Here is a 15,148-nt window from a genome sequence, read left to right on the forward strand (position 1 = left end):
TCTTTTCCATCTCACTTCCTACATAAACTGATGACTGAGGTGACAAGTCATCTTATGCAACACACCTTAATCAAGCCCTGCAACAATACATTAGCAAGAGCCTCAAGAAGATGATAGTTTTTCAAAAGAATACTCTGTGAGCACCAGGTGTACACTGCAAGGACTACTACAAGCTCCCAAAAGCTGCAAGGCTGAAAAGGACATCCTGATGAACTGAATGAAGCCTCTCCCAGACAACCTATGACAGGAAAAGAGGACACAGCCTCAAGCTATGCCAAGGCAAGCTCAGGCTAGATACCAGGAAGAACTTTTTCACTGAAAGAATGGTTAAGCATTGGAATAGGCTGTCCACAGAGGTGACAGGAGCCATCATCCCTGCAAGAGTTCAAGAAATGACTGGATGCGGCATATAGTGCCATGGTCTAGCTGATCCAGTGCTGTTAAGTCAAAGGCTGGCCTTGATGATCCCAGGTCTTTTCCAACCTTAATGATTCTGTGATTCTCAGTCTAAACTGTGACATCAGAAGCATGTCTGTACCAGTGGGAAATCATAACAAAGTAGAAGCAACATACTGTAAAAAACACAATAATAATGTCTTGCAACAAAAAAGATGTAAACAAGCATGGAATAAATGCACAGAAACAGCTACAGTTTTGGAGACACATTATCAAAGGCTGAAAGCTCCTACTGGCACATCTACATTTCAGGAATGGCAAGGGAAGAACACGTTTGCATTACCCCATAAGGCCGCACACAGTATCTCGGAATTGAATCTCTTCTTGTACTTGCGAATCTCTGGTGTGTCACTCTGTGGCCGCGTATTTGTGGGATTCACATTGACAACTGATCCTTTCCGTGTAGGGTCTTGCCTTATTGCCTCTGATCTCATTGCTTCACTAGAAAATCCTACTGAAAGAGAAAAAAAAGTAAAGTGCATGTAATACTCTTCAAGTGCTAGATTCTGGACATATATTTTTTACATCATACAAACCAAATCAGTAACTGAGAACACAGTGAGTCCTAATTTTTGTAAGAAATGTAAATGGAAAAAGAAAATAAATTATGCAATCCATTGCAAAACAAATAAAAAGCATGATGGTAACATTCTTAAGTACTTTAAAGAGCCACTGAAGTCACTGAATCCTTTTGCAATTGTCATCTTCAGCTACTTTACTTACCCACAGAAGTCACAGTTGTCCCACTAGATGGAGAAATCTGTAGTAATCTGGGGTCTATAAAAGGTGTAAAGGAGGAGGAAGATTTGTGTTTCTGGAGTGTGTTACTAGCGGACTGAGTCTGCAATGTAAATTTCAACTTTATTAATATTAATGACAATAAAAAGCATGGAAAACAAACACCAACATTTTAAAGTCACTATGGAATTATGCTACAGAGCCTCCCCAAGCTTTTATACTTCCTTTATAGATACACAATGTACTGCAGGCACCACACCTGAGCTAGATACATATGCACACCGCACATGTTACAGCAAAATATAATTAGCTGAATTGTCATCCCTTAACCTCAGCTGCTAGCGAAGCTTCTTAGTACAGACCACTACAATCAGGCACAAAGCGAGGGAATGTCTCTCTTTTGAAAATCTGCTTAAATGTATGTATACTATTTTATCTGCAAGCTGTCCACTACCTACAACTTTTTAATTTATGAAGCATCTCCTGAATTGAGGTAGTTAATTAAATTCTGATGTTTGATCTCTTGGCTTGTGCAACAAAATCAGAACCATCTGGGATCAAGCATTCATGTCTATGATGGACTACGTTTCAATGTTCGCTACTGTTCATTCTCCCTATTTTATTTAACCTGAGCCTCTTGCCAGAAAGCTGCAGCAGATTCTTCCACCTTTATGTGACAAAGCAACATATTAAACCTGTATCGAACAAAGGGGCTCATTAGTGTGGAAGGTGTAGCAAACAGTGACATGACACTATGAATATGTAGTGGATAAAATCACTGGTGCTTGTTGAGTTATGAGGTCTAAACATGAAAAAACATAAAGAAAGAAGGAAGACAAGTGAAACAATGAGTTAAAAGTGGAAATGGAACAACTTAAAAACCCTTGCCAGTTTAGTATTATAGTGACAACATATCATACTGAAGCAGAATGGGACAAGTGGGGAAAAAAAGTGCATATATATAAAGAGTGTGCATGTGGTAAGTTATACTAAGCAGTACTGAGTTTTTGATCAGTTTTATGCAAACGTAGTTACAAGACACTTCTTTAGCATCAACTAATCTTCAACCTCTGATCTTCCTAAGCCTCTATAGAAAAAAAAAAACCAGCAATGGGTCTTTAGAGTTTATCCCTGCCTTGAACAGCCCGACACCAAAAGGCTACTTTGTCACCAGGCACTGCCATAGCCCCCACTTCCCAAGCTGAGTTAACTGAACCCTGCTTACATATTGCTTAGATCAAAGTAATGAGCAAGCGTATCTCTGGATCAATCAACTGATCTCTACAACCTACAAGAGTGCGCTTTTAGAAAGATCAAAGAGCAATGAAGCAGAGCTGAAAATTATGTATAAAGCTAAATTAATTTCCAGGAGGATATTCTCCCTCCCACCCACCCGCTATGTGGTTAAGAAGCATTTTTGATTATGTGGTAAACATGTGCATTGCCATAAACCTACCCAGCTCACTGCAACCTATCCTCATCACAACACTTGCACACCTCCATGGCAGGACTCTACTCTGAGAAGCAGCAGGTTCTCTTCACCAAGTTTTGCTTGCCCTGTACCACCCCCTGCTTCAGAGGCTCTCCTTGTAAGCCAGGCTGGCCACCCAGCCAGGAGTGGAGACACCAGACAACGCTCCTTGCTCACTGCTGGGGGTGATAAGGGAACATGTGCACCTCCTCTGCTGTGAGGGGTTAACACACGTGAAAGACCAGGCTTTCCCACCTGCACTCAGTAAAGGAAGGCACTGTCCTGGGATCAGCCCAGGGCAGCAAGAGGGAGCTTCCCCCATGGTAAAGCCTTCTCCACCTGGACACAATCAGCACTGCTGGAGAAGAATCATCTTTACACAGCTGCTTCTCAGAGTACATACATACTTGGAAAAAAACCCAAATATTTTCCCCCATTCATTATTCCAAAATAACAACACCTCAGGCTTTTACAACCCTCCCAGGCAACACCTGATTTGCTCACCCAGCCCACGTGGCAAGCTTTAGTGAGCAAAATCCCTCCACAGCCACTTCCTCTCCCAAAGGGTGAGTTTCCACAAGCAGCTCCTCATATGTATGGAGACACCAGTCCAGCCTTTACTGACAAAGCCAAAATTAACCGCTAATTCTGAAGAAGCACATTGCTTGCAATTAGCCTGCTCCCAAAATAAAACAGACTTTTTTAAAAGAGTATTGGCTTGAAAATGCAGTAGTCAAGTTTAGTTTAAAATGAACGCCATGCAATTAATAACTCACTAAAAGGAAGCAAAAATAGTAAACTGGCAAGTTTGGCATGGGACTGCTCTAGAGTTAAGGGCTTCTTACACAGAACTGAAATGTGTTATTTGGGAGGTGGGAACAAAGGTGACAGAAAAAAAAAGCAGGGGAGATTGGCTGGAGTTCCTTTGCAAACTAGCTACTAGGCAATGCTGCTATAACCCTATGAAAGCAGCCAGCTGTGGTGTAAGACATACCTCATTAGTAGTTAGCTTGTCCTGGGGTGTCTGTGGGGACATGGTGGGTGTCGGCTGGCTGGAGGATGGGGAGGAGGAGGTGGAGGAAGTGGAGGAGGAATGGCTTTGCTGTAAGAGATCTGGCAAGAGGTGAATGCGACCGGCAAAGCCATTGCTCTCATGATGGCTGGCACGCTTTTTGTCAACTGTACTCTGTAGAAAAAACAGGCACACTTGTCTTGCTCAAGTGCTGCTTAAAAGTCTATATCCCTAACAACCTCTCTCCTTCTCTCCCTCACTTCCTACCTTTTCACTTTTTTTTTTTTATTTTAATAAGCTGATAATCCTTGCTTTGATGCCTGCATGGAAAGGGAAAGTGGGCAGAGCTACTAGAATTCATGAAATTCCCACCAGCAGGAAAAAGCTTGGTTCACGTGGTTGACTTGCACAGCCAGTTCCAGCAATTAAAAGAACAACAACTGCACTGCTAAGTCCAACACCACAACAGGGACAAGCACATTTTTGGGGGTGGGGTAAATACTTTTTTCCCTATTGTTTTGTTTAAAACTAACTTAGACCCTATACAGATAGCAGTTTGGACTTTCTGGAGAATCCCTTCAGCTAACTATTTAAAACAATAACCATGAAATCTTAATTTTCAAACAAGAGGACTCAATTAAGAAATTGTCATTCAGTTGTGAAACTCAGAAATGCGATTACTGAGGAAACTCCTATAAGCTAGAACGCTCATTAACACACAAGCTCATTTAAAAACAGGGAACCATTATGTTTCAGCGGCACAAGAACGCAATATTTTCAGAATCAAAGGCAACAACACAGCACTCTACTCTGTCCACACTCTATGCCTCACCACCTATTTTGCTTCTCCCCCACACCAACTGTTGTGTGAATTTGCATGTACATATGTGTGTATGTTATCTGGGTGGTCTGTATGCCCTAAACTACAGGTTGAAAACAATTTTAAAAGACCTTGAGTGCTCCCACCCCAGCTCCCTCCCAGCCTCGCTCCTGAGACACATATTTGGTTCTGTGGTAAAACTAAACTTAGTTTTTGCTCCAGGTACTTGCTCCACACACCTGCAGCTTTTCTACCCTTCTCTCCCACAGACTTTGAGATATTCTGCATGGTGCTGCCATGAATGTCACTGGAAAGCATGCAAAACAGAAGCAAGGGGTGAAGGGCTACTCTCCTCTTTGCATGCATCTAAAGTCTTGCTCATCTGAAATTCTCTACAGCTGCGTCTTGATAATACGAACAACAAATATAATGTAGAAACAGCATGGGTGAATGAGCGAGTGGGTTAATGAGCACAGAAAGGGTGCAGCACTGCACAGGGAAGGAAAAGCAATACCTGTCGAACAATTAAGGTGCCCTCCTTAGAAGGAGTCAAGGCAGGTTCACTCTCCACATCATCATGGACAATCATGGTTTTTACTGACTCTGTTTCACCATTGCTCAAGTTCAACGTTGACCTATTTGTCAGACAAGAATAACTGGAGTGAGATAACAGCACTAGTGCCCTGGCTGTCACTGCCCTGCATCAGGGCATACTCCGAATTAACTTGTATTGTGGCCAGAGTAGAATATTTACATAAACTGCCTAGAAAAGCCTCTCTATCAAAAAAAAAAAAGTCAAGATATTGTTAAACAGTTTCTTGTTTTGTAACAAATCAAGGGAGAAGAGGAAAAGGACATTGAGAAGACTATGCTCAGTGTTGAATATATGAACATATGAGGCTGCTATGTCTTGCTCATTGATTGTAGTAAGCTGAAAGAATTAACATACAAGCCAAGATGCTAACATCCTTTTCCTTCAATCCCCTATAGGGCAAAACAGATGCAAAACACTGTTAGAGGGACTAACACTGCTCGGACATCATCTGGTCCAGAAGTAGATTCATCTGCTCCTTCTTGTTCCATATCATCATCTTCCTCGTCTGTTGTCCCTGACTCCTCACTTGAGGATGAGTAATCCGTTACTTTATGTGGAGGTCGCACATCCTCTACTGCTCGCAACTCCTTCGCCAATGCAGTTAAATCCTGTTGGGAGAGGGAAGAAAAAATGTTAAAACTGATGTTGCAAGTAAAAGAGAAGAAGAGTTTGCAAGACAAACCCACAGGATTAGTGCCTCATTTGTTCACTTGTTCATTTCCGTGTTTCCATTGCCCCAGCAGTAGTGTTTCCTTTTGCTTACTCATTCCTAACAGTTACCAAAACTCACTTTCTCATAAACTCAAGCACCAGAAGAGTCAACTTAAGGGGGTCTTCTCATATCATAGAAAAATGTGCATACTCAGAAACCCTATCAGGGCTTCTATCCATATCCATATCGGTTCCATACTCAGAAACAATCCATACTGAGATACCTATCTCTATCCAGAAACAATCCATACTCAGATCCCTATCCATACTCAGAAACAATCTTGATTTATGACTAACTGCAGTATCATAAGAGATATGGCTACTGAAGAAAGTTTCAAGGAAAGACAAATACTGGGAAAGCCCATTGAGTTCCCCAAGATACAATGGGACACAGAGCTGTAATCAATTGTAATACCAGCCAGATGTAGAAAATGTCAGAAATCCTTCAAAGAAAGCAGGAAAAATGTAAGGTCTTACCACTTCTCCCTGCACCATTCAGCCCAGAATTGGCACATTCAGGACAAATGCACGATCATTGGTCCAGCCCCAGGAAGGAAGCACAAGATTGAAAGAGAGAAAGGCATGGATTAGGAAGGAAGAAGACTGGAGAGCAGAAATCAATCCCAGAAGCAGTGCAAAATCTAATGTTTGCAGTGCTGATGTGCATAGGCAATTGCACAGCCCAGAACATGCTGCTACATCCACAGTTACAAACTCAGCTCCAGCTGATGTTCACCCCTGATGGCACTGAATGAAACTCTCAGTGTACTTTTTGTGAATCTACCTGAAAGAGAAGGAGGACAGGGGAGGTGGATGCAACTCACAGCAGGCTTGATAGGTCTGAAGACTTCCTTTTTCTCTTCAGGCTTTTTAGGTGCACTTTCATGGCGCTGTGATGGCGAACCCTCTGATTTGGATGACGCTGCATGTGCCAAGACCCCAAAAGGAACACAGAACAAAGCAGATTAAACAGGGAGCTAAAATATGTTTTCTTACTTCACTCTGGAGTGAGGAAGAGACACGAGATGACTATTAGGGGTGTCTGACCACAAGACGTAAGTTTCACTGGTTCACTAATACATTGTCCCTGTAGGACTATACAAAAAACACCATAAGCTGTGATTTGTATAGGTGCAACTGACCTACATCTGAAGCCAAAGTAAACAGTCACAACAACTGTAAACCAAAGACCCATGTGTGGCCACAAGCTGGAAAACCTCCATCATCATCTAATGTAGCCCAGCTGAGACCTATCCAAGGCAGTCTGCACCAAGGTGACAGGCAGCAAATGTGCCCTTGCACACATGAGGAAGGGAGGGAGCTGTGAGGACATGGAGACCGGGCTGCTTGCACACAGGAAAGTGCAGCAGTGCCTGGATGTGAATTCAAGACAATGAAACAAACAGTTTGACAATGATTTCTGTGCCTGCTGCCTTTCCCAAGCAAGGACATACGGCCAAGAGGGTACAGGAAGCCAACCCATTTATGATACTGCACACTCAAAGGCTGTTCCCTGTGATGGCTATCATCTTTAATTACTGAGTGCTTCACAGCTTAATAAAATTAGAAACACAGTGTTACAAAGGGTAGGAGAAGGACTTACATCTCATCCTGAACCGCTCTCCAGACCCGCTCTGAGAGCCAGGGTGGGAGCCAGGTTGTGAGCCAGAGTTGCTTGAGCCAGAAGAACTGCCACTGCCTGGCCTTGGTACAAGCTTCTCCACCCTTTCCCACAGCAGACGAGGCTCTATATTGCTGTATCAAGGGAGGAAAGAAATTCTTTGTCACATACACTTCAGTCCCAGACTCCCAGCTCTAAACTGAAACAGCACTCTCTCTCAGTGTTTTGCTAATAACTCAACTGAAAGAACACTTTAATGCTGAGATCAGGGCATCAGCAATGCTTCACAACCCAGGCAGTGGCTCCCTTTGAAATAACTATTACCTTATTTATGACGGTCAAAAAAAAAGTTTAGGTGGGTATAAGCTACTCCTTTTATTTGGAATTATCTACCTGCCATTCTTATGTATATAACCTGAAGCGGACAATTCTCTCAGCCTGCATGCAGCAGGTTTAAAATTGGGTCAGAATTATCCTAGGTATTAAACACAAGCCAAAAAGAATACCAGAATGCCCTCACCACTATCCAGTGAGCTAATTTCATGGTGGCCTACCCATGTTGCTCTGTTGAGCTTAGGAGTCAGCTCTCTCCTCCCCCTTACTGACCTTGGGTGCTCTGTGTCACAGCCCATGGAGGTTTTTTCCTCCCTCTTAAAATCTGGTTCTGGCTAAGAGGCCAGAAAGTTTCTGAGGTCTCTTCACTTTAGATGTTACAAGCCCTTCTGCTGCCAGTAATCCCCACAGTACACCCAAGCTGACCTGTTGCACTAAAAGGCAAGACATTCATAAATGGCCACATTTGTTCCAGAATTTGAAGGATATTTGAAATTATTGCAAAAATTACAGGGCAGGCAACCTGGATGAGTAGAGGAAGGAATCAATTTTGACAGCATCTGTTGACACATATGCCACATCAAGAGAAATTAATCATTACTGAAAAGGGATCCAACACCATTTTCCTTTCACATCTTACAGGCATTGCCAAAAGCTGTCTGGAAATGTCTGGCTTCCCATATGCCTTTTCCTTCCAATTCAAGAAAAGCAAGGACACGTAGGCTTACAAACCTCGTGGAATTTCTTTGACCTGCTTGGTTATTTTGCTGCCCACTGCCCTGCAGTGGGGAATCACGGCGGGACAGGACTGGTGATCGGGACGTTGTTCTCACAGGTACCTTGGGAGAAAAAACGTTGTGTTAAACCCATGAAGAGGATGGAGAGGACAGGAAGATAAAACTTCTCCCGCCACAGAATGCATTCTTAAGATCTTAACAACACGTTCTAAGTACAAGCTAGCATCAATGACCAAAAGTAATAAACAAACACCCACAAAGCCAAAAGCCTTAGCTGTGATGCTGTTCAGAATTTGAATAGAACTCGATGCTTAGTCTTAACATTAAATAGCATTTAATGGTTATCACACGAACACGTACACGCCCTGCTACCCTCCCAACTTCTGAGACATTTGAATAGAATACGGCATTTTGACTGAAGCAGGGGAGGCACAAAGCAATTTGCTGAAATAGCATGAGAATTAGGAGAATAAGCTCAAGGGAACCAAACAAATGCCTAGGAATGGATCAGCAGAAGGCAAAGACTGGTGGGGGGGAGCAAGAATATACTCAGAAGAAGCAAATCCCAGTGGATGGGAGGGGGGATGGAAGGGGGAGAGGATAAGGAAATATATTGAATGTTTCCTTTTTGTTCAGATCCATCTCAATTTTAAATAAGTGTATGAGTCATAGTTTGGGTTGCAAACCGATGAAGAGGAATATTAACTCTGAGCAATAACCTCAGGGATATTTTGAATTCTTTCCTGAATATGGTAATTACTTGTTAACTTTGCATAATAAATTATTTCTCTGAAATAGCTGCATTCTATAAATAATTTTATATGAATCTTCAATATTGTACTTCAGGTTGATTATTATTAACCCATTGCCTGAATACCTACATTATGATCTGCCTTCCAAAATACTGTTACCAGTGCTGGCACAAGGGCATGGTCTTCCCAGTGCCCAGCGTATCACATCCTTAAGAAAACTGTAATTAATAATAAAAAAATAGCATACATCTGTCTTTCTACTCCTTACCCTTGGAGGCACCTCGTCACTGTCTGATCTAGCCCAAGCCTTTTGGGTGGGGTCGGGTACCTCCGACTTAGAGTCAGAACTCTGATTAAGCACTTCACTGCGTGAAGGTGGATATGGGTCCTGGGAACGAAGATGGTGATGAGCAAATTTGGGAGAAGGGTCACTGAAGGAATGGGATCGCGAGACAGGGGAAACATTGTTCTTGAGAGATGCCAGATGGGACCACTGTACCTTACAAGAAAACAAAACATAAAACATTCAATGCGCTCAGTATAACCGGCTTTCCAATTAACACAGAATAAAGGCAGGTGGGGCAGGCAGAGACAAATTGGTTATGGCATTAGGTAAGCGTGGGGTGGAATCGATGCACTTAAAAGCAAGGCAAGCGCCCAAAGAACGTAACAGACTGAAAATACAGCACATATGCATTTTTTGTATGATGCACTCTCCACACACACGTACACCGGTGCCCAGAGGGAAAGGGGATCCAGTATCTGCACCATGAGCCTGAGTTCAAAGGCCACTCAAGACAGAAGTCACCTTCTGTTCCCTGGTCTTCAGTGGGCTTTGGCCAGGTCTCATGGCGAGCTGGGAAATTTGAAGTGGACATCCAATTGGAGCAATGTACAAAATTAAAAAATGCTTTAAATTGGGTAAACCAACAGACATTTACATTTCCTAACAAATTCAGGGACTGGATACAGCTTGAAACTTTTGGAGAAAGACCGTAACACAAAGCCTTTATTCCTTTAAAGTTATTGCAATATATATAAAAACCGTAATATATATTGTATATAGTATATATATGTACAATGCATATTATACTTACACCATATATGTACTTTATAGTGTACATATATTCATATTTATACACAAAGTACACACACACACATGCACACATATTCAATTACACCTACTAAGAAGGCATAACAGTGACTAAAGAGTTAAAACTCCATTAGGATTTCCAGTGAAATCCATATTCCCTTAAGCCAACTTCCTCTTTGTGCTTAAGTCTGCGTTTCAGAGTTAATTTCTGAAACTAAGGAGGAGGAGGAAAAGTCATAACTGAGGAACATGCTGTTTTCACACCGAATGATCAAGTAAAACTTTGCTTTCAATCCTCGTTTCAGTAGGGTGGCTGTATTTGTTTTTATGTTATTATTATTTCCTCAATTTTAATACACACAGCTGTTGAAGAGCCTGATTATCCTTAATATGAGTGAAAGACACAGACTTTAAAAGTAACTGGCACAGAGTACGAAGATACAAGTCCAATATTTGGAAATAGTCATAGAGGTTTGAATAAAGGCCAGAAGATAATGAGCAAGGGATGAAGTTCTGTCCTGATTTCTCCCACTCTTCCGTCTGTTCAAATTCTCCTGTTCTCCAAAAGAGTGACAATACCTAGTCACAATCAGGGATGGTTTTAGCTTGCACTGTCATCAACAGACTTTATGAAAATTCTGCATGGAAACAGAGGAACTAAATATAGAACTCTACTGTTTAATTTAGCATACCTAAACTGCTCAGAATTCATGGGCTATGTCTAACTTTTAGACAAAGGTTATTTTTTCAATTCATGCCATAACTCCTATGAGATCAGGTATCAAGATCTGGAGGCTCTTGGTTAGAAAACAACAGAACAATGGCTACCATGCAGCTCAGTGGTTTCAACCTCTTCTTGATTTTTCAGGGGTGGTACAGAGCTTTATTTAGCAACTGCAGGCCTAGTGACAACAAACTTGCTTTTCTTAGACATGTTTTGCAAACTCTTTGAAACAGTGCTCACACTGTTAAAACCCACTTGTTTAGTTAGCTTTTTTCTGCAAGAATTTTAAAAACCAAGCAAGTGCACTTTTTTCCTGAGCATCCTTTTTAGTAGTAAAAACCTTGAATAGAGCAAATTCTGAACTGTAAAATGCTCTGCAACTGCCCACCAGCATTTAACCCACTGTGTCACTGCTGAAGAGATAATAATGGGATACAACAGTTCTAGTCTAGCTCTAACATGAAAAAAACCCAAACCAAAAAAACAACACCAAACCCACAAATCCATCAGTTTATCAATAAAATAAGCAAAAATAGACAAAGAGTAAATCTACAAAATAAGCTGTTTTGTGTAACAGTACTACCCTTTACAAAAGGCTTTTAAAGTGCAAAGATCTGCAAATTTGAAGGAAACATGTTAGGACATCTGCATTCCCTCCAGGCTCACCAAGATTTTCCTGGGCACTTACCTGAGGCTCCATTGGCCTCTGCAGGGCAGGCTGAGCAGGTTCTGAGTTTCCATTGGAAAAGGACTCTGATCTTGAAGGCACTGGTGGCTCCAACACTTTGCCCATCTGTTTAGACTGTGCTTCAGGGGAGCCCTGATTAGTTTTTCTAAATCTCTCCTCCACCTAAGCCAAAATAAATGGAGGTTAAGCCTTGAGTCAGTAAAACCAATTACAGTAGAAATACAAAGGGGAGTACCAACTTTTCTTTACCACAAAGAAAGCAAATACATTTAGGGTTTGGCAGGACTTTTTCCCTACCACTTTTGCCAGCACTGTAAGTTCACTGAGTGAACTACACCAAAGCTCCAAGTATGACAATAATCCATACTAGGAAGAGAGGAGATACAGGAGGTAGCAAGATGTGAGATAATATGATGAAAGAACATTATGAGCCTTCTTTCTGTCTAGACTAGTTATCCATCAGTACTTTCCTCACAGATAATAAAAAGGATATACCTAAACAGAAACAACTTTACAATATATAAGTATTTCCCACTGTTAACCCCTTACTTTAGCTACCCACCTTATGCAAACAATGGTTTTGGATTATCTGCTTTCCTGTGTTTCTCTCTTCAGCAACAGAAGGAGAGACAGGAGTATGTTTCTCTACAGGTAATACTGGAGTCTGTTCAGCTTTAGGCACAAAAGCGTAGAAATTACCACCTCTCTTACCAAATACTCTCAGCATAAATTCAAAGGCTGTAGAGGACAGTCCCAGCAGTTTGTTTCCTGTTCTCAAGAAGGTGTAGAATTGATCTTATCTTAACCTCAAGAGCTTCCTGAGGGGTCGGCCAAATCAAAATGTGCTCAGTCTTCAGAAGACCATCAAGCAAAGTCCCCATAGAGAAATGTCAAGGCCTCTTTCAAGGCCACAACACTGGCAACAAAGTGAGAGGTATGAAGGACAAGAGATGGAGGGAGGCTACAGGCAGAAAGGAAACAGCCTTTCATTTCCTAAGAAAGTCTGTTGCTAGAACCAAGGCAGCATGTGTCAGGTAAGCTGCCTCTGAGGAATGCTAAACTCCCAGTATTTTATCAAAGCACCAAAGATCAAACTGGAAGCTTGGGATGATTTAATTTGCTTTAACCCTTGTGCCCAGAGCACAAAACCAGTATTGGGATGATTTCCTAATGCTCCCTAGGAGTGATGGTCTGGAGAGACTGGCTTCCAGAAGACAGGCAAGTTTCCAGACTCCTCACCTCAGGTGGGCTCCTCTACAAATACAACCTGCCTCTGCATTCCAAAATTTGAGGACAGTATCAGGTTGCCTATAGGGACAAGCAGACAAGCTTCTGTTAAGGTCTACACAAAACAGACCATGTCTTGGGAAGAGTACAACAGTAATGGAGGCAAGCATCTTCACCATGCAATCATTTCCACCACTGTGTTCAACTTCATAGAGGCATTCCTTAAAATCTAAAAAACAGGCCAGACTCCTTGTTATGAATAGAATAAGGAAAAGCCTCAAGGAAAAGCCTTCTGTCTGAAGCAACAGGTTTTCACATCTCTAACTGTAGATGATAGGAAGCTTCTTCAACAAAGCACATAAACTGCACGAGGGACATGTCCTCAAAACCAGACAAGAAGTGGCAAGGAGAGAGAGTGCATTCCTGGACAGAAACAGGTCCTATTCCAGTCATCTGACTGCCTGGACCTGAAAGTGATATTAAGTTCTAAGCTCCCTGCTGTTTCCCAAAGCCAATCTTAGAATTCCTTTTCCTTATATCGCCATTGCTACTGCAATGAGGAAAGAAACTAATCACCATTAAACTTTGCCAGTCAGGAAGGTTAGTCCACTTCACCTTACCATCCCAATGGTCAGCATCTCTGTAAGTGGACACTTTTTCTAGAGAGCAGTATGGCTGAAAGTATGAGGCACAGAACACTCATTCCAATTCACTGTTTTATGTAAAGAATGATGTCAGAGTTAATGCCTGCTGTTAGGATTATGTGGTGGCATTCCCACTGCCAGGTATCAAGACCTTGTGGCTGTAATTCTATCACACTTTTAAAAAAGACAATTACACAATGATCTCTGGGAAGATCTGACTACTAATCAATTTTTCTGTCTTTACTCTTTTGGGCTAGAGCAATCACAAAAGAAAGACTACAAGAGGAAAAACAACTGAGTCAGTGGTTCTCCTAAAGGATGGAACACTTGAATCTTTTTCTTTTTTTTTTTAGCTCTGAAAGGAAAATGAAGCAGATACAGTTCTGCATCTCTCCAAATCCCAGCCAGCATTCAGGCTGGACAGAAGTGTTAGACTGGCACTATCCTTTCACTGAGCTGGGCCAAGAGCATGCAACAAGGACAAGAGGGCTGGTTCCATGTCTGCACCATCACATACCAGACAAGTCTGAACTTCTTCCAAGTAAGAAAGAAAGTATCAGATACTTCAACCATCAAGAAGAATGGATGAGATAGTACAAACATGGTTTATTAAGAACTTGGACAACAGCATCTAGAATAAAATGAGTTTGCGTCCACCAAGCCCAAACAATAGTACTTCAAAGACTAAGAGGCATTGCTGGATGAAGCTGAACCGAGAGCTATTTTATCATGTTTAGTAGGCCTAAATATATTTTCTGTTCTTGTTCCAAAATGTATTTACCTAGTTCCCACATGCAGCTGATGAATGCCATTAAGAGCTTTGACTAACATTGCCCAGTCTGGTGGTTTGTGGGCAGTATGGTGCTCAAGGGAAACCAAGAATAGATCACTGAAAGAAAGCCAAATATACAACAAAGAGGTGTTCACTTGCTTCCCAATGTTACTCATGGACCAGTGAAGACTCACTGAAAGGCACAGCACTTCAGATCAACTTGTAAGTGCCTGAAGTCCAAGAAGGCAACACCATAAGAGTTTCAAAAGAACGGGATATGATCTCAGCAGAGAATACTTAACATTTCAAAAATGAAACTAATGAAATTCAGGTTTGTGTTCATGAGAAGGAAATATTGAAAAGTGTATGTTAAAACACCAAATGTGTACACATTTGCTGAGTGTTAACATCCATCATAGGTTTGTGCTTTCCAACTGCCTCTCAATTTCAAATCACCAGTACTTGCAAGAGACACAGAACACTGCACCAACACTTCCTAAGAAAACACATCTGAGGAAGCACAGATAAAACTTGCCAACATGATACTTCCAAAACCAGGTCCCAGTTATTCTGCAGCCTTCCAGACCTTCTTTCCAACTTTTACACCTCAAAAAGTCTAAACTACAGTGATTGCAGCAGAAGTACTCAGAAGTTGCCTTAGGGCTTGAAAACCAGTAACCAACAGTTTAAAATATCCTGCCCCTTATGAGCAGTGCTTTGGCCCCCAACTATACTGTAGCAGAATTGCAGTCAT

General features: G+C 41.7%; 1 protein-coding gene across 11 annotated transcripts in view; it reads right to left on the minus strand.

The window, feature by feature from the left end:
* Positions 1-15,148, minus strand: part of MAP4K4 (mitogen-activated protein kinase kinase kinase kinase 4) — a 164,522-nt gene that overhangs the window by 19,277 nt on the left and 130,097 nt on the right. For 3 of the 11 annotated variants that reach the window (XR_010996031.1, XM_068180353.1, XM_068180349.1), the window contains 10 exons: positions 11,752-11,913; positions 9,515-9,745; positions 8,490-8,596; positions 7,407-7,558; positions 6,628-6,725; positions 5,525-5,700; positions 5,012-5,132; positions 3,660-3,851; positions 1,180-1,297; positions 740-910 (listed from right to left, as the gene is read on the minus strand). Coding sequence is in view for 10 of the 11 variants with exons in the window: in XM_068180353.1 (XP_068036454.1) it covers positions 740-910; positions 1,180-1,297; positions 3,660-3,851; positions 5,012-5,132; positions 5,525-5,700; positions 6,628-6,725; positions 7,407-7,558; positions 8,490-8,596; positions 9,515-9,745; positions 11,752-11,913 (1,528 nt within the window). In the remaining variant the exon portion in view is untranslated. The remainder of the gene's footprint in view (positions 1-739; positions 911-1,179; positions 1,298-3,659; positions 3,852-5,011; positions 5,133-5,524; positions 5,701-6,627; positions 6,726-7,406; positions 7,559-8,489; positions 8,597-9,514; positions 9,746-11,751; positions 11,914-15,148) is intronic. The other 8 variants (XM_068180359.1, XM_068180355.1, XM_068180354.1 and 5 more) reach the window with 7 other exon arrangements.

Source organism: Anomalospiza imberbis, chromosome 2 (genome assembly GCF_031753505.1).
Source record: "Anomalospiza imberbis isolate Cuckoo-Finch-1a 21T00152 chromosome 2, ASM3175350v1, whole genome shotgun sequence".
Taxonomy (NCBI): Eukaryota; Metazoa; Chordata; class Aves; order Passeriformes; family Viduidae; genus Anomalospiza; species Anomalospiza imberbis.